Source organism: Talpa occidentalis, unplaced genomic scaffold (assembly GCF_014898055.3).
Source record: "Talpa occidentalis isolate TD23 unplaced genomic scaffold, MPIMG_talOcc4v2.1 talOcc4.8, whole genome shotgun sequence".
NCBI lineage: Eukaryota > Metazoa > Chordata > Mammalia > Eulipotyphla > Talpidae > Talpa > Talpa occidentalis.
In genome coordinates this window covers 10,219,326-10,243,618 of record NW_023605194.1, presented here as the reverse complement: position 1 = coordinate 10,243,618, position 24,293 = coordinate 10,219,326, and the positions used below count along the sequence as shown (strand labels likewise).

At 34.1% G+C, this 24,293-nt stretch overlaps 1 protein-coding gene across 1 annotated transcript in view; it reads left to right on the top strand.

Moving 5' to 3' along the window:
- Positions 1–24,293, top strand: part of ATRNL1 (attractin like 1) — a 474,279-nt gene that overhangs the window by 38,895 nt on the left and 411,091 nt on the right. The window contains 2 exon segments of the mRNA XM_054690388.1: positions 8,077–8,260; positions 17,190–17,344. Coding sequence (XP_054546363.1) covers positions 8,077–8,260; positions 17,190–17,344 — 339 coding nt within the window.

Here is a 24,293-nt window from a genome sequence, read left to right as displayed (position 1 = left end):
TTGTAGTTTTGGTAAATTTTAAAATTTCTGTAGGGTATCATTTGGCTTATTTTATAATGAAAATGTTCTAAATAAAATTGTCAACAGGGTAATAATTTTGGTTAGTTTTTTTTATCAGTTGCATTTCTTGTCTAGTGCACTTATGAATGTAGTCTAAAATATAAATAAGAATGATTTATGAGTTTCATAAGAATAGTAGATGATCAGCTTTTATTTATATTCTGTGAATTATTTAAATACAAAATGAAATTCATCAGTGTTTCTCTAAAATTATATATCTTAATAAGAAAATTGACTTATTTGCTACTAATGCACTTTGAATTTGCAGGTTGCTGTTGAAAGTGTGTAGTGTCAAAAGTAATCTGTAAGTACTTTCACTTTGAAAAGTACTTAAAAAGAAAAGAATATAAAATAGTGGGTAAATGTAGCTTAAAGTTGTCAGACATTAAATTTTCTGTACCGTGGACAAAGGCTACTTTAGGAAATGACACTATGTTAAGTGGTGCTGCTTTGAACATGAGTAAAGGGGTAATATGTCTTTTAGTTCTTTGTAGAACTGATTATACTGTGATGTCAGTTCAGCCTCTTTTTATCCTGACTTCTTTTAATGACATCAACTACCCAAATGCAGGCTGGTTTTGAGTACCTTTTTATACTTAAGACTTTCAGAAAACTAAGAAATACTTTTTATATGCGAGAGAGTGGACGTTCTCTTTAGCCAGCATTATGATAAGGGTAACTAAAAAGAAATCTGAAATTATAGCAGAGTAATTTATGAAAATAGTATTTTACTAATTTATGACAACAGAATATTTTACTAGGTAAAATGTACCCTAAGGATGTTGACCTCACCATTATGTAGAATTTAAAAGAGAAACCAGTTTACATACTGCAAAGTATGTAACTTTACTAATATTTAGTTAACTTTACTAATATTACAAGTAATGAGGTATTGCTGATTTTATGCTTACTACTGTGACTCTGAGATTTTTCTAATAGTATGATTCAGAACAAAGGAGTCCTCTGGCTATCTTTAATTATATTAGTTTGAACATTATATTTCAACTATCAAAAGAATCTAAGCTACTAGAGAATATTTTTATTTTGAGAATACAGTTAAAAGTCTATTGGTATTGTCATTGTTAATTTGAGTTTTCAAGTGTCTGTTGAACTAAGGAAGCAACATTTGGTCGATTTTGTAGTTAAGAAGAACACGTTTTTGACCTCATTTGATTCAGGATGTATGCAGTAGTGCATATCAGCAAATGATGCGGCCGGTAACTTTTTCATGCCTTTATTTCTAGCAGGTGGATAAAGACAATAAGTAATAAACACAACCTAGGTATGTATACTCTATAATGTGTTGGCAGACAGTAAGTTTTAAAGAATAGAGCAGGGTGAAGGCATTCAGAATACTGAGGGTGAGAGGTGGTTATATTTCAAAATAGAAAGTCAGGGCGGGCCTCAGTTAGCAGATGAATTCTGAGCACATAATTGAAGGAAGGAAGTGAAGGAGTTTGTTAGGTGAGTATCTGGAGGAAGAGTGTTCTCTAGAAGTGGGAATGGCTAGTGCAAAGGGGAGAACATGCAGAGCATGTGCAAGGGACAGGTAGGTGTCCTTAGAAGAGAAGATGGAAGAATAAAAATTAACAGATGAAGTTAGAGATGCAATAAGAAGCAAGGTCATCATGGCTTTGCAGTCTTTACTCCAAGTCAAAGGAAAAGACACTGAAAGATTCTGAGCAGAGAAATGATGGAAGTTTTAAGTGAATGATTTTGGCTGCTATGTTAATAATAGCTCTGGAGAGAGACAATAAGAAGCATGGAAGTTACCATTAGGAAGTAGATGCAGTAACACAGGTGGTGATGTGGATTAGATCAGGGTGAAGGTATTGAAGATGATAAGAATCAGCCAGTTTGCTTCATAATGTTTTTAAAGTAGAACTCATAGGATTTACGGAGGGTCTGGATGTAGAGACTGAGATAAAAGAGGAGTCAAGAAGATTCCAAGCTTTCTGGCCTGAAAAGGTGGAAAGATGAAGTTGCCATGAACTGACATGTAGAAGATTCTGAAGCAGGTTTCAGATGGTGGTGGTTTGAAGCCCAGGAGTTCAGTTTAGACGTATGCAAGATATCTATTAGACAGTAAAGGGAAAATATTGAGTAGGTAAATGGACTTACGGGTTTGGTGTTGGGAAGAGGGAGAAAGAACTGGACTGGAGATGTACATTTGGGAGTTCTTAGGTTATTGATGACACTTAAAACCATGAGACTGGATCAGATCACTAAGGAAACAAGTATAGATAAAAAGAAGAAAAGGATTGAGCCCCTGGGTGTTCCTATGATAAGAGGACTGCATGAGCTAGAAGCCTGGTGAAAAACAATTATCAGCAGAATAATCAGTTGCCAAGTGCTGCTGCTGATGGGTCAGCAAATAATAGCAATGGCTGACCACAGAATTTGGTTCTGCGTAGGTCTCTGGTGATCTAGACAAGGATAGTCTGTGTGTAGTGGTGGGGGTAAAAGCTGACCATGTTGGATTTAAGAGGGTGTAAGAGAAGTGGACTTAGAAATGATGGGTAGAGTCAACCCTTTCAAGGAAATTTATTTGTAAAGGGGAGCAATTATAGAAGTTAGTAGCAGCAGCTGGCAGGAAGTATAGGCTATTTTAAAATTTGTGTTTTCATAGAAGCAGGCAATAAAATAAGGATTCAAATGAAATAGTTTTATTGGCAAGCACAGGTAACTCTCTACTAGGGGAGTTGAGAAGTAATGACGCCTTGAAGGCAGCCATTAAAGGATCCATTAATAAAGGCAACCGCAGCAGTGGCAATGGAGCTTAACTAGCCAGGCTTCAAATCAGCGCACGAACTTTGAAATTTCCTTCTTTGGTTATTAAACTTACAGTTATTGATGGGCCCTTGGGATTATGTGGTCCAAAATCAACCCATTTTTTTTTTAAACCTAAGATGTGTTTCATTCACTGTGATTTTTATGAAAATGTGTAGATTTATAACAGCAAAATATTTAAGAAAACACTTATGTGGAACACACACAAATAGACCTGGCAGGGAATTTTTCATGAGGGCAGCTTTGAGTATGACTTCAAATGTTATATATAGCTGTCAAGTTTTTTTCCTTAAATGTTAGTGTATTGATATATTTAACATTTTTAAAGAATACTAGTTATTTTAATTATAAGCATTATTGCCTATGTATTGATTTCTGTTTATTAAAAGAGCAACCACTTGTCATTAGGATAGTTTTTAAACCTTACTTATAATATCAAGTTAGAAATAATCATGTCTTAATAGCAAAACCTCCCCCAAAGTTTATTAGATGAAAGGATGTTGATTTTAAATGGTAAGTGTTGTATTCCTTTAAGTTTTCTCCTTTTAGTTATGTGTATTTAAAAATTGTTGGATTTAAAAAAATTTCTGCTTCCCATTATTTTGAAATCCAGAATTTCTTATGTTCTTGTTTTTAAAAATAGCTTTATCATGTACAACTTGTATGCTTATGTAGCATATTATGTTTACACATTTTAGAATTTTATGAAAAGGAAGGAATACTTTATGTAATTTTCCGAGATTTAAAAATTTTCATTCACCACTATATTACCAAGATTCACTTCTGCAGTTAACTCCTTTGCATTGCTGTATTTCATTGAGTGATTCTACTACAATTTGCTTATCCATTCTCCAGTTTATGAGTTTAGGGTTGGGCATCTGGTAAAATTCACCCACAGCAGCAATTTTGAGACAGCTTGATAAAATTATTTTAAAAGATAAAGAAGAGTATCCTCAATATTTTCAGGCAGAAAAATGAAATATCTTACAGGGGCAAAAGATTAGAGTAGTATCAGATTTCTCAAAAGCAACACACAAATCAAGGTAACCAAGTTTTTCAGGAAACTCAAGGAAATAGAGTATAGAGAAACCAAACATATGAATTAAACAAAAACAAAATAAAACTTGAAAATATAGGACTACGTTGGTGGTTGCTGGAAGGGAAGGGATGGGTGGTGGGTAAACTGGGGTCAGTTGGATGGCCAAGGACATAAATGGTAACCTTCATATGTTGATTTATCTTGTTCCTGATATTTATATGTTATATGCAATGTTTCTTAAATAAAACAAAATTTTAAAAAGCAGTTACATAGAAAATAAGTATCGGTTAAGGATTTTATATCATGCTAAACTGTCCTTCGATCCAAGGTTATAGAAAAAACAATTTGAATATGGCAAAACTCAGGTAATTTTGTATAAATGTGCCCATACTTGAAAAACCCACTTTTGTAGAAGCTTGCAGAAGTTATTTTGGTGAAGGTCTAGACAGGAAATAATTCAGACTTTGTAGGTCATGCCTTTGAAGCTGTACACAAATAGCTATATAAAAGACAGAAATGATTGAGTGTGACTGTTCCAGTGAAACTTGCTTTACAAAACAGTTGGTGGGCTGCACTTGATCTGTGGCTGTAGTTTGCCAGCTCTTCTCCTAGAGAATGATCTGCATTAAATGAAAAGATGAATGAAACACTTCAGGTAAAAGACTAATGGAGGACATTTCATGTATTTAATGTTAGAGGTAGGAATGAACAAGGGTGGAGATGCTGGTAGACGTATATTATGCAGATGTTATGTATTCTGCCCAGAAAGAATGCAATTAAAAATGGGATCAGGGAGAGGAGAAAGGGAAAGCGGGAAAAAACGACAAGGACTCTGTTGAACATGTAGGAAGCGTATCTTTTTTTTTTTTAATTTTTTAAAAAGATTTATTTATTTATGCATACAAGAGCTGGAGCACAGGCCAGAGATGTGGGGGGCTGGTGGGGGGAGGTGCAAGGATTAACCAGAGACAGAGTGGGGAACAGAACAGGCAGACTGACTGAAGTACACTGCTGGCCGGGGATCGAACTCGTGCTGCAGAGCCTGCAGATTGCTTCATGGTGCGGTGCTTAACCCCTTGTGCCACCAGGGAGGCCCAGAAGAGTGTCTTTTAACTCTTGGTGTACCATAAGGGTCTGTTGTACTCAATTTTGAATTTTTAGTTTCTTTTCTTGAGTACTCCTAACTGTGAAGACCTGTCTATAAAGACTGTTACTTCATTCTTTCTCAATAGTCTTCCAGAGAACAAAGAGAACATTTACTTATTTTTAAAAATATAGAATGAAGTATTTTATTTGTAATCACTGAAGAAATCTATTAAACCCTTTTACAAATCTGAAATACATAGTGGGATTTTATGTTTTTGTTTTTCCTATACTTTAATACATTACTCATCAACTATATGTTAACTTTTAAACATATTTTGAACATTTATGCTTAAAATTAAATTAATGGGAAAACAAATTGCTTGGAAGGCTGATGATATGGTGCAGGATATCATCATTTTTCAATTTTCTTAGTTCAGTGCCCCTTATAAGCCCTTGGTCTTGTTTAAAGACAGTGAAAACTGGAGGTCCCAGCTTTGTAGACCGCTTTTAGCTTTTATTGAACATAGTTGAGAATTTTGTATTTTTCATTTTCTGCTGTAATAATAAAGATAAGAAATTGAGGAGAATATTCCACAATTATTAGACAAGAAGATGGATAAAAAGAAACAGCAGTATTCTAAACCCTAACACTGAGAATGAAATATTTAAGTTAAATCTCTGACTATGAGTCTTCAGAAGACGATATCCTAATTTTTTTTTCAAAGCAAATGAGCAGCGTATTATGTCTTTTTAAAAAAAATTCTTTTTTTTTTTAAAGATTTATTTATACAAGAACTGGAGTATAGGCCAGATGTGCAGGAGGGTGAGAGGATTCACCAGAGACAGAGTGGGGAACAGAACATGCAGACTGACGAAATACATTGCTGAGGGGAGTAGTGGGCGCGACAGGAGAGGTCTGCTGCGCCATGTGGGTTGCTCTGAGGCCGGCAGGGATTGAACCGGCACTGCAGGGGCTGCTGACAGCTTCACAGTGCTGCATTCAAAAGCCTGCGCCACCAGGAAGGCCCCGTCAGCCTATTTTATCTTTCACTGTGCTTATGTCCCAGTGTTTCCTTGACATAGAGGTTTGCCATATTTACTTTTTCGTTGAAATTTACAAAAAGTGATTTTTCACAATCCTCTTATTCTCTAAATTAATAACAACAAGGTGGTAATGTAAAGCAGCTAAAGGAAACCACTAAACTAGAAGGTCACTGTTGGTGGCTGCTGTTCCTGCTATACTGAGGAATAGACCAGATAGTAAATGTTAAATGGGAAAGAAGGGAATTAAGATACTATGAAAGGTATAAACACAAAGGACACTACTAGACAAAAATAATAAACTTTTCTAAACACTAAAAGAAAGAAAACGTCAAATAGAAAAATAAACTGGTAAAAACTTATAATACACACAGTAATTAAAGCAAAACATGATATTTGAGATTCAACAAAATATTGCCAGTCAATGTGAATGAGATTAACTTACCTGTTAAGGAAAGATATTTTCAAATTGGTTATAAAGAGAAACCCAATTCTGTGGTGCACATAGAAGTCATGTCTGAAGCAAATTAATTCAGAAAGGTTAAAAAAGAACAAATGATGAAAGATTTACTGGAAAAGTGGATACAATGAGACAACAGTGGTAGCTATCCTGATACCACAGAAAGAGCCGGAGTCGGAGTCACCAAAATATTACACATGACAGTAACATCTGATTACTACTTTTTGTTAAGGAAGTCAGGGAAATTAGAAAATATACCTGTTTATATGAGCAAAAAGGAACTCTGTAAGGGTAAACCAGAAGACAGTGATATTGGTTACTTTCAGGGGGTAATGGGGAATGGGGTGGCGCATGTAGCAAGGAAGGTGTATTTCTGGGTTTATGTTTTAAAAGTAGTTTTGACTTTTGGAAGCAGATTGTCTTTAGAAGCACATTGGTTACCTACATATTAAAAAAAAAAGTCAACAGGAAAAGAAAGCAAACCTTAAAATGTGAAACTGATGTAATGATGAAAGTATAAAATATATGGGGCAATATGTTAACAATTAGTGAATCTGAGTAATGGGTGTGTAGGAATCCTTTGCTTATTCTTACAACTTGTTTGTGCCTTTGAAATTATTTTTTAAATAAAATGCTAAACATGGTTTAAAGGAGTACATGCATTTTTCTTAGTATTTGTTTATATAAGTTATATATTTGAGCTGAGGTTTGTAAGAATTCCTATGGAATTGCTCTGGCAGTAAAGGAAACATCAGTTTGTCCTTTTTGCTATACTTAAAATTATGACTTTTAGGGAATTTGTAACTCTCAGAAGGGACTTATGTGGATGGTTTTACTAACTGGGACCATAAAGCTCTTCTGGGTTAGTCCTGAGGGAAATTTATTTCACTTTAGCTTAGCAATACCTCATAAACTCTATAAGAATCTCAATGTGAGTTTCAAGGTTAGTGTAATATTAATGTTTTGCTTTAGTATTTTTCATGCCCTTAGAATTTGGGAGGTGTAGTTGGGAAGCCATTATTAATGTCATTTTATGTTAACTTTTTTCTTTTGATTTAAAAACTATTAGATATGATTTTTCAGAAAGGTAATTCCCCCCTCGTAAGTACAGTGATTCTTGGTGGCTATCTCTTCTCATTAGCTTTTAAACGTCCCTTTTTTCAAAAATTTGAGGTCAATTTCAAGAATAAATGAGACATTGCTTTTTAGTAAACTGATGCCTGAAAAATTTTAAAACAGATGTGTTAGGTGGTGGGAATTAGGAATTTTTAATGGACATCTCTCCTTAAGAGCAACTATAAACCAGAGACACTACAGGGTGGGGGAGGAGGGAGTAGGATCAAAACAAGGGGGGTGGGAATTGTATGGGGACTATAACCAAGATGAAAATACATACATTGTACAAAAATGAAAAATGATGTAAAAATGTATAAAATAAAAAAAATAAATCATAAGAATCATACCTCTAAATCATATGCAATATTGTAAAACCAATTTTATTTCAAATAAAGATAACACAAACTTTCATTGTCTTAAATTAAGACTTTACATTTGCTGTAAATGTTCTTTTGTTTATGATTTATCTTTTTTTCCCTTACAGCATCAAACACTTGGCTTGTTCCAGAAACTAAAGGAGCTATTGTGCAAGGTGGATATGGCCATACCAGTGTGTATGATGAAATAACTAAGTCAATTTATGTTCATGGAGGCTATAAAGCATTACCTGGCAATAAATATGGATTGGTAGATGATCTTTATAAGTATGAAGTTAACACTAAGACTTGGTGAGTAGATTAAGCAAGAGTATGAAAAGGAGAATATTTGTCTGTTCTATTTGTATAATGATACTTATGAAATGTTTTATGAGAGACATACTTGGTTCGTTTCATCTTTATTTTACCTAATCATCTACTATGTAGCAAAGGCACAAAATAGTACATTTTCTGTGTAGCCATTTTTACTATAAATGATTGACTTTAAGATGGTTTCTGATCCATTACTTATTGGTGCTGATATCATGTTCATTTCAGATGAGCCATTTTGGTCACCAGTATAACTGGAGCTTTGATATTACCTGTCCTGGGATTTCTTATTTTCATTCATATTTTATTGTCACTTGTAAATTTTAAAAAGCATTTCTTCAATATCATCATCCAATTTCCTGTGAAACACCAAGCTCATGGCAGTTTATTAGGTTTTTCTTCTTGTTGTTATAAACAGTGCTGCATTGCACATGGTGCGCTGGTCTGCGCATGTGTACATGCAAGTATTTCCTACTTACAAGTGGAATTGATGTTTCTGAGACAGTTACCTCTTCAACTCTATCACATATTCCCCAATTGCTCTTCAAGTTACTCTTGTAACATGTATTTCCATAAGTGAGTGTGAGTTTCTTCATATTTTCAGTGCCACTGGATAATTGTAAGGATATTGTCCATTGCCAGTGCCGTGGATGTGAAGGGCATCTTACTGATATTTTAGTGTGTATATCCTGATTATTCTTGTGAAGAGACATCTTTTTATGTGTTCATTTGCTGCTTGTGTTTCCTGTTCAGCAGCTTGCCTAGACATAACCATAATGTCCTCTTTATGTTTGAAATATTATTCATTAATTTTTCATTTATTGATTATGTGGGTATATAAATTTTAAAATATGACTTTATTGTACTCATTTCCCTTTGTAATATGTGGAAAATGGCTCCTTTGTTGTTTTAAGGCTCTATATATTATTTTAACCTTCCTACATTAAGGTATTTTATGTTTAAATGAAACACAGTTTTCTATCCTCTCATGATTTGTGTTACCCTCTTTCATTTTAAACATAGATTCTAATTTTTACTTTATTTGAAAGATGGATAGAATTTTAAAAATTAAGACTTTTGGGTGATTTTGTTGATTTCCATTACTTTTTCGTCTAGTAGAAGGCAGTATTATTTTTACAAATATCAATGACTTTATTACTTTCTCTCTACAATTAATAAATTCATTTTATTGCCTATTTTGATATTTATGACTGTTCTTTTTGAGTTTTTGCTATGGTAACAAGAGGAATTGTGGTACCATGATTAAGGCACAGTCTGCTTAGCATAGTTTTGCATATATTAAAGCAACTGTATAATAGTAACATAGTTCACAGTAATAATAATGGGCATGGGAGTACTTATGGAAAGCTCTTAGTGGGAGTGAATAGCAAAAGAACTGTGGGAATTATTTCAGTAAAGGCAAATGAGAGAATGAATGTTGTTTACCAATTGAATGAAATTTGATCAAATTTTATATGCCTGAAAAACTTCCATAGTGAATTTTTACATATAAGAATATAATTATTAGTCTTAGCAATTTTTTTATGCACAGTTAGCATTGGATATACCTTTCAGTTAGGAAAAGTTTTGTTCCCTGAATTTCTAACTGACTAGTGAGGATAAACCCACGATGGGCAGATTACGGTAATCTGCCCATAGCCTAACTATTCAATAGAAGCAAAAGTAAATCCTCTCTTGAGAGAGATAATACTATACAGAGCTTCAAGTTATGTTTTCAGTATGTCATCTGCAATATCATAAAAAATATGAAAAATAGTAGGCAACTGGAAAGGCTCACAAAAGAACTGGATGAAAATTACATTCAATGTAATTCAAATGAAAAATACATTAAATGAATTGAGTTCTTGGATGGATTTAACATCACATTAGACACAGCTGAGGGAGGAATTAATGAAATGGAAAATAGGTCAGAAGGAAATATACTGAAATCAAGAAAGACAGAATGAAAAATAAGAGGGAAAGAGATATAAACTGCTTATGGAAATTTTCTAACATACATGTGATTGGAGTTTAAACAGAGAAGAGTAAGAGAATAATGTAGAATGCTATTTGAAGTCTTAATGACTTACACTTTTTTCAAAAGTGATAAAAGAGAAGTCACAAATTGATGCAGTTTCATGAGCATAAAGGAAAATATGAAGTGGTTAATATGGTGTATTTAACTCCAAATGTATAAATAATTATAATAAATGTAAGGAAATAAGTATTCCAGCTACACTAAATGTAAGTGATTTGATATTGCAATCAAGATTAAGAAGTTTTTGGACTGGGTATTAAAAAAAAACACACAACAAAAACCTATCCATGCACTACTTAGAATAGGTACACCTTACATAAAAGTTTTAGAAATGTTGAAAGAGGAAGGGCATAAGGATATTATATAGTCAGTTAACAAATATCAGATATATAAGAATTTAAGTCGGGTATCCACCTGGAAGATATAGTAGTTTTGCATTTATATGTGCCTCATAATACAGTTAATATGGTGGAAAATGGAATAAATCACAGTAGAGCATTTTTGACTGTGTTGTCTTTGAAAACTGTTAGTACAAGGAGACCAAAAATAATCAGTAAGGATAGTAAAGATTTGAACAACGCAATGAAAAGTTTTGTTGTCTTTGATATTTGAAAGCATATTATCTCATGTCTATAAAGTATAAACTATTTTAAAATATATATGTTACATTAACTTTTTTGTACATGGGGTTTTCATGAAAGTCTCACCCATTTAAAAGTATTGAAATCATACAAAATGATTTATCATATTGAGATAATACAAAAGTAACTAGAAAGATCTTAATGTCTGGAATTATTGATTTCTTTAAAATAATTGGTCAAAGAAATTATACTGAATTAGAAAATAATTTATGCTGATTGATGCTGAATCTAAATGTGCTGCTAAAATGGGAAATTTATAACTTTAAGTGCATTTATTAGAAAGCATTTTCTAAGTCTTGAAAATCAGTGGGTTATCACATCAGGAAGTTAAATTAAGAATACCAGACTACTCCCAAAGAAAAGATAAAGTCAACCTTTGTGAAAAATTAGTCAGTGTATTTTTATTAAATGCCTGCAGGCATTGCTTCTTGGTGTTTTAGGCAATAGAAGCACAATGATTAAAAAATTACACTAAAATCACTGCATTCATGCAGCCTGTATTCTATGGAATTAATAAAACAAGTTATATACACACAGTTTTGTGGTGATAAGTGCTATTAAGTGAATAAAGTAAGGAAGGAGATAAGGCATGCAATTTGAAACAGGGTGGAAAGAGAAGACCTCACTGAGAAATAACAATAAGGGCTCTGTGGTGGTAGTATAGACTGGTCTAGCTATGGGAAACAGTGTCAAGATTTCTCAAAATATTAAAAGGAGATCTACATTATCATCCAGCAGTTCTACTCCTAGATGTGTACCCAAAGAATGCAAAACACTAATTCAAAGGGATAGATGCACTCCCATGTTCATTGCAGCGCTGTTTACAACGGCCAAGTTATGGAAACAACCTAGGTGCCCAAGGACAGATGAATGGATTAGGAAGATATGGTGTATATACTCAATTGATTATTTTTCAGCCATTTAAAAAAATGATGAACTCTTGCCATTTGTGATGACATGGTTGGCACTGGAGATAATATTAAGTGAAATAAATCAAAAGGAGAAAGACAAACACAGGATGGTTTCACTTAAATGTAGAATATAGAGAAACAAAACAAAGGGTGAAACAAGACCAAACCAAATACAAATACTAGAAATCTGACTGTAGAATTGATGTTGCCAGAGCGGGGAGAGTGTGGATAGCAAAGTGTGGAGGAGGCACATTGGATGGTGGTGGAGGACTGTGGGTGCCTTGGTGGTGGATATGGTGTGTAATAGACAGCTCAAGGATGTGATCCTATAACTTTAAATCATATATAATGTTGTAAACCAATGATACCTCAATCACAAAAATAAAGATATAAAAAAAAATTACAAACTAAACAAGACAAAGAAGAACCAAAAACTTGCCCAAATATTTAAGAACTAAATAACACCATACTTCAAAAACCTTCAGACAACAAAGTAATTGTCAGGTATGTTGTCTTAAGATTTATGAGTTTTCATAACCTTGCTATAAAAATATTACAGGTATATAAATATATTACAGGTATTGATATAAAGTTATTACAGGTAAGGAAAATTATAGTGTTATCTTTTTTTTATGAACAGAGATACAAAAATATGGTGAATCTAGCAATTTATGAAAAGAATAGTGCTTTATTTGGGTTCATTCTAAGAATATAAAATGAATTACAAATTCATAGAATCTGGATTATCAGTGAGATAAAAGACCTCAGCTTTTCTTGGCCTATTGTTGAGATCTTTATTGTATTACTTTTGCCTGTGAAAGAGCACAAGTTTTAACACAAAAGTTTATCAAGCATTATCAGTACAATTTACAGCTGTTATCAACTTGATAATTTTCCCTTTTTTTTTCCCAAGCAATAGGACAAAAGACTTCAAGTGTACTTCAGAAATGTAAAAAGATAAGTAGTGAGTCTGATGATAATGCTTCTGTGGTACTATTATATATTTAAAAAGTCTTTAAAATCAGTTACTTTAAAAATATATTTTCATAATGATGCTACATCTGGTTACATGAAACAATTTCTTCTAGCTTCTTAAATTTGATACAGTAGGAAATAATTTTACATTAAAACATCCTGAACTATTAAATTATTGAGTTTGGTGATTTCTCTAAACATTTAGCTTCCAGAGGTTTTTTGGAAAGTGATAGAAAACAATTTATTGATTTTTAACTTACATTTCAGTAAATACTGATAAACATGCTATTCATGGATTTCATCTTGCTTATTATTTCTCTGCATGTGCGTGTCTTTAATCTTTTCAACAAAAATTGTTGAGTCCATGTCAAACACAGTGTTGGGAAAAATTCAAGGAAGTTCTCAGTAAAGGAAACAGATAATTAAAATTGCATGGTACATATTTAAAGGGGGAATAATAACAGTACATGCACATATAATGAAGTTGTATAGTAGATTTATTAAGATGGACGTACAATTTACACAGACGAGAGATTGTTATAAACATCGTATATTATGAGACTTGAACTTTTGGAATGTCTAGTTAAAATCACGTGTTGATAATTAACAAGAAGCTTATTAGCTTTATAGCTTTACTTTTTGAGGTAATTTGGTACTTATTTTTTTCCTAGTGCTCTTTTATAAATTGGGAAAATATTGCGTGTGGAGAAATGACTGTATGAAAGCATACATATATATAGTTTCAGAAAATAATAAAGTGAACACCCTATCTGCCTGAGTCAAGAAAGAGGACATTACAGTACCCCCTGAGGCCCTTATGCGTCCCTCCATGATGGCAGCCTCTCATTATGCCCCAAGAGGTAACCATCGTTCTTAATATTGTGTTATTTCCTTGCTTTTCACAGTAGTATTCCCCCCCGCCCCGCAACATGTATTTCAAGACAACCTTTCATTTGATTTTTCCATTTTTGAATTTGGAATATTGTTTGATATGTATACTTTCATCTGAGACCTTTTAAAAAATCATCTTTGTTTTTTGAGATGTATTTTAATGGGTGGAAGCAGACAACGAAATGGAAATACGTGATTTTTTTTTTTAAACTGAGATAACATTGGTTTACAACACTGTGTTTGGTTCAGAGGTACAGATTCACACCCCTTCAGCTGTATCTTTTCAGTCTGTACCTACCACCAAGGCACCCCTGGTCCTCCATCACTGTTGAACCCCTACGCTCTTGGTTTGCCTGGCCCCAGTAGCCTCAGTTCTGTAGTCAGATTTCAAAGGTTTGTTTTAGTTAGGTTTTATCTGTTCCTTTGTTTTGTTTCTCTAAGTTGTACATGTAAGTGACACCCTCTGGTATTTGTCTTTTTCCTTCTGACTTATTTCCCTTAGCATAATCTCTAGTTTTCCATGTTGTTACAAATAACAAGATTTTGTCTTTTTTTTTTTTTTAATTTAATAGCTGAGTAGTATTCCATTGTGGTTCCATGGAGAAGAAAGGAACTGTGGAAAGAGGATAAGGAGCTTAGGTAGTTACATTCAAATGGGGTGGTCAGAGCAAATCTCACTGAGGACACACTTGAGTGAAGACCTGAAGGAGGTTAAGGTGGGCTCTGCCAGTATCACACAGGTGTTGTAGGAGAGGGAAAACTGATGTAAAAGCCTTGAGATGGGAATGTGCTTATCCTTTGGAATAGCAAGGGGGCCAGTGTAGATGGAGTAGAATGTCTTAGATATGGTTTGACAAAGTGGTAGAAAATAATCGCTGAGTGGTTCATGGGACCATGTCCTATAGAATCATGGAGGTCATAGTTAGGATTATGACTTTCACTCCAATATGGGAAGCTACTGGAGGGTTTTGAAAAGAGATGTGAAAGTCCTTGATTTCATGAGTCTTTATTTGATTTGATGCTTTATAATCAATTGCTGTTCTTCATTTCGGTGCTCAAATTGTCCCAGATCTGGCCAGTTGAGTTCCTGTGTCCTTTAGACATGTCCTCATCACTGTTTGTGCACTCCTAAGTTTCTGGCACATATGCAGAGAAAATCCATTCACATTTTTACTTTCTTTGTTGGAATAAATCATTTCCCTAAGTAACTCAGATTACTTTTAGTGTAGAATAATATTTAAAAATCGAGATTATCTGGCTATCTGGTTGAGGAAAAAAAAAGAAAAAGAATAATAAACCAAGGTATGTTTACTGCTCTATGGATGTGTTTGTTTCTAGGCCCTCTTGGAAAAGTCATAAAATCAACAAATACACACATATCTGTATCTGTTTATAGAAATGAGTATATATCTCTGGTGTTCTATGTCTGACTCTCTCTAAACCCTTTCTGTCTAAACCGTCAATACATAATGGTGGGACACTGCAGGATTTATTCCAGACTCCCTGTGTTCCATAATTGTTAATCCCTTCTGATAGTGAACAACTTGGATTCCATCTTAATATCACAGTATAGATACCATTTCAGGAAAAGTAACTGCAATTTTAAGTACTGCCTTTTTGTTTCTTTTTATAAATAATAGACTACTTTTAAGAACAATTTCAGCTTTGCAGAAAAATGAACAGAAAGTATGGCGTTTCCAAATCTTCCTCACCCAAGTACCTTTATTATTGTGTTGCAGTAGTATAGTACATTTGTTAATGTTGATGTGTCAGTATTGATACATTATTATTAATAAAGTCCAGATTGCACTAGGATTTGCATTGTAGGTCATTGTATTTTCACAAATGAATAATCGTTACCACATCACACAGATTAGTGTCACTGTGCCTGATGCTCACCTGTACATTCCTCCCTTCTTCCGCTCTGATTGTCTAGCAACCACTGATATTTTCACTTTTTCCATTTTTTGGCCTTTTCCAGAATGTCATATAACTGGAATCATTTAGTATGTGTGCTTTTTAGATTGGCTTTTTTCCACAAAGCCATATACACTGAAGTTTCCTCCATGTGTTGTCTCTCACTTGCCAGTCTCTTCTGTGGGAGGAACCTCTGTACCCCTGCTTTAGTACTGTGAGTCGAGGTTGTGCTCTGTGCCTCCTGGACTGGCACTATTGCATCAGTGCTTTATGTGCATGGTGCTGAATGGGGACGGCAGCCTTTGCTTTTCTCAGCTTGCCTCTAGTGGCATGGAGCCTCTGCTTTATGAGTGAAGTTGAGTGAAGACTTTTGGCTCCTGTGTTCTTAGCCTGTGGGCCTGGTGTATGGCTCCTCCCATCAGAGGGGGCAAGGTAGAGAATGAGCACTCAGATCTCTCATGCTTTCTCTTTGAATGGAGCTTCTGCCACCCAGAGTGAGGAGGCATGAGGAGTCTTGGTAGGCTGCTGTTCCTGCCTAGCTATCCTTGGGCTGGCCTAGGAGGGATGAAGGAATTCTTGTTCTTAGCTTTTCACACCTGGGATTGAAATTCTGATGTATTGAACTGTGTGTGTGTGTGTGTGCGCGCACACACATGCGCTTATGTCTACATGCAGGAAGGTTGGGAGCAGGTAATGGATCAGTGATGATGGACTCTTGCTGTTTTTACTGTATGTGGTAGATGTTCTTGAGTAAATATTTCTTAATTTGTTGTTCTTAGTCAAATATTATGAGACTTTAAAAGACTGTTTTAAAAATAATTTTTACTGACTGTAGTTCTTTCCACTGGGGTAGTATTTGTGGAACTCCTTGCTGCCATTCGGAAAGTCAGCTCCATATTCTTTAAGCTTTAATTGATATTATAATCCATGTTTTTTAAAATACCATATCTATTCTGCTAATGATATTATACCTACTGTGTTTACATTCTGGTTCTTTGTATCGGGGTTTATTTACATTATTTATAAAGTATTCATATTGTCATGCACCTTCATTATATATTATTTCATTCGGGTGAAATACAATTATGATTACATATTTATAATTCTTTTGGAGTTGTAGTTTAATTAATTTAAAGAATATATTTTAATGTTTTTCAAGGATACATTGTGATTTTCATTCATATGCATATGGATGTATCTCAAAAACAATCTGCATTTGTTTAGAATTTTTGGGCACTGTAATTTTAAGGAGACTTGTTTCCTGCTTTTATAAATGTAAAATGAATTAGAAGTCACCAGATCATTGAAAATTTTGTTTAATAATGTTTCCTCAAAGAATTTAAAGTACTGTGACTATCAAAATATTTTTTTTAAATATTGAAGTTTAGTGGTCATTTAAGAGTTGTTAAAAATAACATGTTTTTAGAATACTAGGTAAAATTCTATATGCAATTAGACCCGTTATATGATATATATTTATGTAAAATCAGGAAGATCTTTTTATCCTTTGTAATACATTTTTAAATTTTATTCTGTAGGACTATTTTGAAAGAAAGTGGGTTTGCCAGATACCTTCACTCAGCTGTTCTTATCAATGGAGCTATGCTTATTTTTGGAGGAAATACCCATAATGACACTTCCTTGAGTAATGGTGCGAAATGTTTTTCTGCCGATTTCCTGGCATATGATATAGGTATGTATTTGTTAGGATTGTACAAAGTAGGAGATGCCAGATGTTTTCATGTAGAGATACTCAAATATTTGACAGCATGTGTATATGTCATATAAGAGATAGAGTCAGTGACAAATTATAAACGGATCCCTTGAATTTCAGCACAGTAGTAGTTTAGGCCCAGGAGAAGACATGCACTGGAATGAGTTTGTGATAGAGACAGGAGAAGCAGACCTCTAGGGTTGAATATCCTTTTCGAAGGCTTTTACATATTCTGTCCTTATGTGAGTGCTATTATCAGCCTATTGTGTTTGACACTAATTGGTTTTAATAATGGGTATGGGATACTATTAAATTATATATATTGCAAGTAGTAGGAATGCAAACTTCTTATATTGAGTAGAGATGAGTAAAGATGCATTTAAATTTAATCCATTGGATATATTTACTTGGTATAGGAGTTGGTAAAATTAGAGAAAGGAATGTAGTTAGAGTTAAGTAAGAGTTTTGGACAAAATGGATGGAAACCCAGAACAAACCTAGACATGAAAATAAAGAAATGTGACTCTTCCAGAAAACCAGGAATATAGTGTATTTATATAATTCCCTTATTTTCATTAGGCTATCTATAGTATGTGAATTTCTGAATATTAAATTTACTTATTGAAATACTAAATTTAGTTACCCAGTAGACCATTATAGTGAAAACATTTTTTTCTCTATCATTTTGTAAGTAAAGCCTAGGTAGTATTTAAAATCTATTGAGCAATACAAAGAGTACGTTTTTGGATGGTTAAAGTAATGTAGCAACTTTATTAAGAAACATTTTGGTGAATAAAAATAAAACAGGCCAAAGTACAACACAGTTAATAGATGTAAGATGTGTACTTTTGCTTTTAAACATCATAGAGACCATGTAATCTAATTTGGAAAATTATTTCAAGTCACAGCCTATAAAGAAAATTAATGACTATTAAACACTTTGATCTTTATTGTAAATTTGTTTGCAAGGAAATTCCTAGTAAAAAAGTTAAGCATGCTTTCTAGCTATGTGTGTCCATCTGTGATTAATTATTAAAACCAATCCACTGTCTAAGATTTTCAGGTCCTTGGTAAATAAATCTTTACCCTTTTGAAATAATAACGTGAAGTGATGATTCACAATGACAATGATATTTTGTCCAGTTTTAGAAAGCTTATAGATCAGTGCTTGAGATCTTTAAAGAGCGGGTAACTGAGTTACCTAATCTGGGCTGGCTTATTATGACCTGTCATTATTTGGTTAGCATTGTCAGATAATGTTTTGGCCATGGTTAAGATTGTAAGCTCATTTAATATAAGTAGAAGAAAATTTTATTTGTTTTTCTCCAGGGAATACAAATTCTAGGAAATCTGTAGGATTCTGTTGCTTTTGTTAAAATTCCACGAAGTGATATTTTGAACGTTTGCAAAAGAGTCTTCAGAGAGCTTCCACTCAATGTTGTATTTTAATGAAGAAATGTTATTTTGTAGCTTATGTGTTTGGATTTATTGACATTTCTTCCATTTTATTCAGGTTTTCACATTTTAGATTTTATCTGTCAAAAAAGCTTTCTGAGGAGAAATATCATTAGAGGCAAATTGTTCAGATTGGAGGAGGAATAATATATCCTTACAGTTTTATAAAGTGTATTAATTTTTTTGGTGACAACAAAAATATAAAGCAGCCATACAGTTCAACATAGAATAAAAGTGTTTTGTCTTAATTCATTTGATTATTTCTATATATTCCCAACAAAGATCCCCCTACCCCCTAAACTGTATTTATTCATCTAAGTTGGCAGCATCAAGTGTTGGGATATTTTCCTGGGAAAAGTATTTTTCACATTTCTGAAAATGTCTTCCAAAATAATTCTTTTGTTTATGGAGTATGTTTTTGTGCAAATGAAATACAGCTGTTGGCATAAGGAACCAACTAGAAAAAAGATGTTTTGGAAAAAAATGGTCACATTGCTAATTTTTCTCTTAAATGTGGTACACTAACACTTTCATGGCATATTTAACCAAAATGTACATAAAACTTAGCTGATTTCTTTGCGTTACATGATGTTTAAATATATAGGAATATTTTTGTCAGTACTAATTCTTTATTCTAAAATGTACTGTTATGTCCTTATTGCAACAGTGAACTTTATATAGTGAAAATCATTAGTCTTTGAGCATATGACCTTGCTTCACAGTTCTTGTCATTTCTTGATAGATGTAGGGCATGTGATGGTGATTTTGATACACAGCTATACCTTTTCATCTCCTTTGAAGGTTGTAGGGGCAAAATCCAGACCTGTTAATAGGATTCTCTTAGATTTGACATTGGGTCTCTGTATCTTTAAAAAGTGATTCAGGTGCCACAGACAATAGAAACAGAACTGGTATATGAGGCCAAGTGGACTATAATACACAGCCTGGTGGGTTTTTTAATGTTTAAGTTTGTAAATCTAACTTGAAGTCAGACTTTAGAATCTGAAAACTTCATTGTTTTGTTTTTGTTGTTTCTATTAATTGCTTTCAGAAAGCCTCTTTAACGCCTTACATAAGATTCAAATGATCTTTCTAGTAAACATAGCCTTATAATAGATGACAAGGACAGAGATAGGATGGGAATGATGGAAAACGTGCTTCCTGAGTTGATCTCGTGTTAGACATAGGTACTTTGAAACTATTTGGCTATGGAAAGTAAATATTGTCATAAAAGATAATTGTCTAGCGTCAGTGGGGAAAAGAATCTGGTAGTTTTGGTTTTTACATCTTTTAAGTGTCAGTGGTCTGGCTGAAGTTTCAACATCTGTTGTGAGATTCCCAAATTGAAAAATGCCCCAAAGTCGAAGTGAATTTTAGGACAATACTGCAGAACCATCTAATGAATAGGTATTGCAGCATTTTCTATAGAGGACTAGCACTTCTAAAAGTTTATTTTCCCCTTATGATGTATGTCTGGTGTTGGTTGGGAAGGCAGATTTGTTCTTTGTTGTTGCTTAACAGGATGAAATTGCTTGGGTTATAACATCCAACTTTTACCCTGGGCCTAAAGAAAGAGAGCTGTGATATTTGTTGAAAAGTATCAATGTCCACCACAAATATTGTATGTAATTTTTTTAAGCTTTTAGTATAATTGAAGATGATATTTTGCAGATAGTAAAAAAGCCTTTACCTCCTATCACTCCATCTATAAAATACAAAGAACTTCTAGAAGTAGAATTGTATGATTTCTCTGAATTAATTGCTCTCATGTATAATTAAAATTTTATTACTATAATGTTTCTTTTGTGCAGAAAAACCTGTACAGTTTTTTGGGAAAAGTCTACATTATTATTTTAATTTTCATGAATTTAATGTGGTAGCTAAGAAAATCTGCTTTTGAATACAGACTTTGTTATTTAATAACTTTAAGGAAGCACCTTTAAAGACTGCTACTGTATCTATAACAGGGTGACAAAAATATTCACTTCTTAGAGTTATTTTGAAAATTAAATATTACATAGTTTCGATAAGCAGTTGACTGACCATTTTTATTAGGGGAAAGGTAATAGCCACATGTGTTAGGGAACTTCAACCATTTAAAAGACTGTAAAAGATTTTATGAATTCTTAAATTTCATATAATGTAGTTTAGTATTTAAAAAAATATTTCTTAGCTGTGAGAAGCAACTTTGTGCTTTTCAGCTTGGGGACTTCTGTAACACTATACTATATATCCCTCTTTATACTTGTCATATTAATTGTTATTCTTGAAGGCAGGAATTCAGTCTTATTTAACTTAATATTCTTAATGTGATTGCATATTTACTACACCTAAGTTGAATTACTCTGAATACTGATCATCCCTTTTCCTGGGTCTTACCTAAATTTATTATCCTAAATTTCATATATTTTTGCCTGTTAAGAATAGTCAAAGAATTTTCAGTCTTTTTTACTTTAGATTAAAACACTCAAGTAAATCTTTTATATTCTTTTATTTTTAAGGCATGGTAGTGTGAAAACTAGTTCAAGAACATCTAGGTGATAACTACCTGGTATTTAATATGGCTGCTATACTGAGATGTTCAGTTTTTAAGTGTGCAAGCAAACATTACCTTAGTAGGAAGACTATCAATAAAATGAACAAAATGTTCGCCATATATTTTTGAGTTTTGGCTTTTATCATTTATGTGAGTTAGATGATTTGATTGATAGATGTTTGGAGGTCTCCAAAGGTGATTAGAATTCCAACGTCAACATGTCTTACTAAGTACAAAATTTTCAATTAGTTTTGTTGTTCCTTACACCTAAATTTGTAAGGGCAACTAGTTATTATTTACGCATTTGCCTAAAGCTACTAAATTTGGTGAAAATGCCAACAAGTTGGGCAAAATAAAAAACTCAAAATTGAGTTAACAGTGAACTTTCGCCATTTGTGACAACATGGATGGAACTGGAACAGATAATGCTAAGTGATATACATGTATTCCTGTGTTCACTGCAATGTTATTACATTCTCTAACTTATGGGAACATCTTAAGTACCCAAGGACAGAGGATGTGGTGGCGGTGTGCACTCGTGTGTGTGTTTGTGTGTGTGTGCACACATGCACATACATACAATGGAATAGAACTAGGTCTCAGCTATAGAAAAAAGATGAACTCTTGCCATTTCTGACAATATGGATACAATTGGAGAAGATGCTGCTAAGCCAAACAAATCAGAAGGAGAAAGACAAATGCCAGGTGGTCTCGCTTAGATGTGGGATATGGAGGAACAAAAGGATCAGACAAAACCAAATCAATAATTGATCCTGGACATCTGACTACAAAACTGAGGCAATCAAAAGGGGAGGATGACTGGGTGGGTTTGACAAACCTGGGGAGTGGTACAGAGGTTTTCATAATGCTGAAAACATTTCTTTTTTTGCCTCCTAGAAATGAGTGGTTTACAGAGTTAGGAGGGATCTTCAAAACTCCCATTTTTTTTTTTTAAAGATTTGTTTATTTATTTATTTATACAAGCACTGGGTAACAGTCAGAAGCGCGGGAGGGTGAGAGAATTCACCAGAGCTAGAGCGGGGAACAGAACAGGCAGACCGATGAAATACACTGCTGAGGGGAGCAGCGGGCACGGCAGGAGAGGTCTGTGCGCTATGTGGGACCCTTGCCGGCTGCCGGGGATCGAACGTGCACTGCGGACCCTGCGGGCAGCTTCACAGCCCACCACTCAACCGCTGTGCCACCGGGGAGGCCCAAAACTCCCAAGTTTTAAAAAAATGATGGTCTTTATTCTTTTGGCTTTTCCCTGAATCATTTCTTAGTTATTCCTCAGAAGTTTCTGTAGTTCTCATCTTGAGATCTGCTTTCTTTCCCCGTGTATGTCTGGTTTGTTTTGGATGCTGGGCCACATTATTTACTCTTTAGTCCTAGGTAGGCTCAGACTGTGGGTGACTTTTCTGATGTCTCCTCTATGGAGATATTTATAATAAATTGATTTCGGAGGCCCTACTTCCTGAAAGCTTGCTTTTCTTCTTCCGGTTCATTTCTTTGAAGTATATTCAAGTTTCTAATTCTGTTGTTGGAATTTGACCATCAACACACAATTTATAAATGAATGGCCATGTGAGTGTGTGTGTGAGTTTATGTGTGAATGTGTGTGAGTGTGAATGAGTGAGTGAGCATGTTGGGTTTGGGTGGAGCCATTGAACCCTTGTCAGCCCTGACTCAGTAGCTGTCTCCAGCATTTCAGCTCTTACTTTTTCCAAGTCTGTGTCCTTGCAGGGCAACTCTTTTCTCCAAGTAGGAGTAATCTTTCAGAGCCATATCATATACCCTTTTATCAAATATTCATGATTTATAGGAAAATAAGTGGGCCTTAAGAAAATTGTTTAACTTCTACATCTCAGTCAACTTTACTGAAGTCTTATAAAGAATATTGTATGTCATGGAGTTGAAAGCACTTTGTAAATTTTATGTTACTACACACATGTGCTGCATTTTGCTTAACTGAGCTCTAACACATAAAATTGGCAGAGTATTTCTCTCATGCGTTGAACTCTGTAATAGAATTTCCCCAAATGTCATCTTCACAGTTTTGACTCTTGGGTGCATTAAGTGGTGTTATGTGAAAAGGACTTCTGTGGATATGGGAAAGCATTGGGTTAAGAAAGTTAGTCTTCTACACCTTCTACAACTTAGTCTTTGATAGTGTTTAATAGATAAATGTTCTTTGTGAGCTAAAGATAGACAGATTACACAAACAGGGCTATCTTTTATTTTTTATTTATTTATTTACTTATTTTAAGATTTATTTTTATTTATTTATACAAGCACTGGGTACAGTCAGAAGCGTGGGAGGGCGAGAGAATTCACCAGAGCCAGAGCGGGGAGCAGAGCAGGCAGAAGGACCGAAGTACACTGCTGAGGGGAGCAGCGGGCGGCAGGAGAGGTCTGCGCGCCATGTGGGACCCTCCTCTGGTGGCCGGGGAGCAGCCGGGGATCGAACCGGCGCTGCAGAGGCTGCGGGCAGCTTCGCAACCCAGCGCTCAACCCCTGCACCATCAGGGAGGCCCAACAGGGATATCTTTTAGTGGGGGAATTTGTGTACAATACACTTTTTAAAATACACTTGGAATACACTTTTTAAAATAAAACTGAAGATGTATTTTATTACTCTGAACCTTCCAGTTTAATTTTCTAAACTATGATTTTAGCTTTTGTAATTCCTTTGATTTTCACTAGTAATGGTATTTAATTTAGCCAATTTATTGTTGTATCACATGTGCTATAGACATAGCTATTTAAGTTGAACAAGTAATTCTTTACAATTCTTGCAGCCAACTGTATTTTATATTCCAAAGGACTTCTGAGCTTCCTAATGAGAAAATAATTTTATTTTTGGGGAATTTGTTACATCTATGTGCATTTATTAAATATCACAGCTTGCTTTCAGATGTGGGAAGATAAAATCTAGAA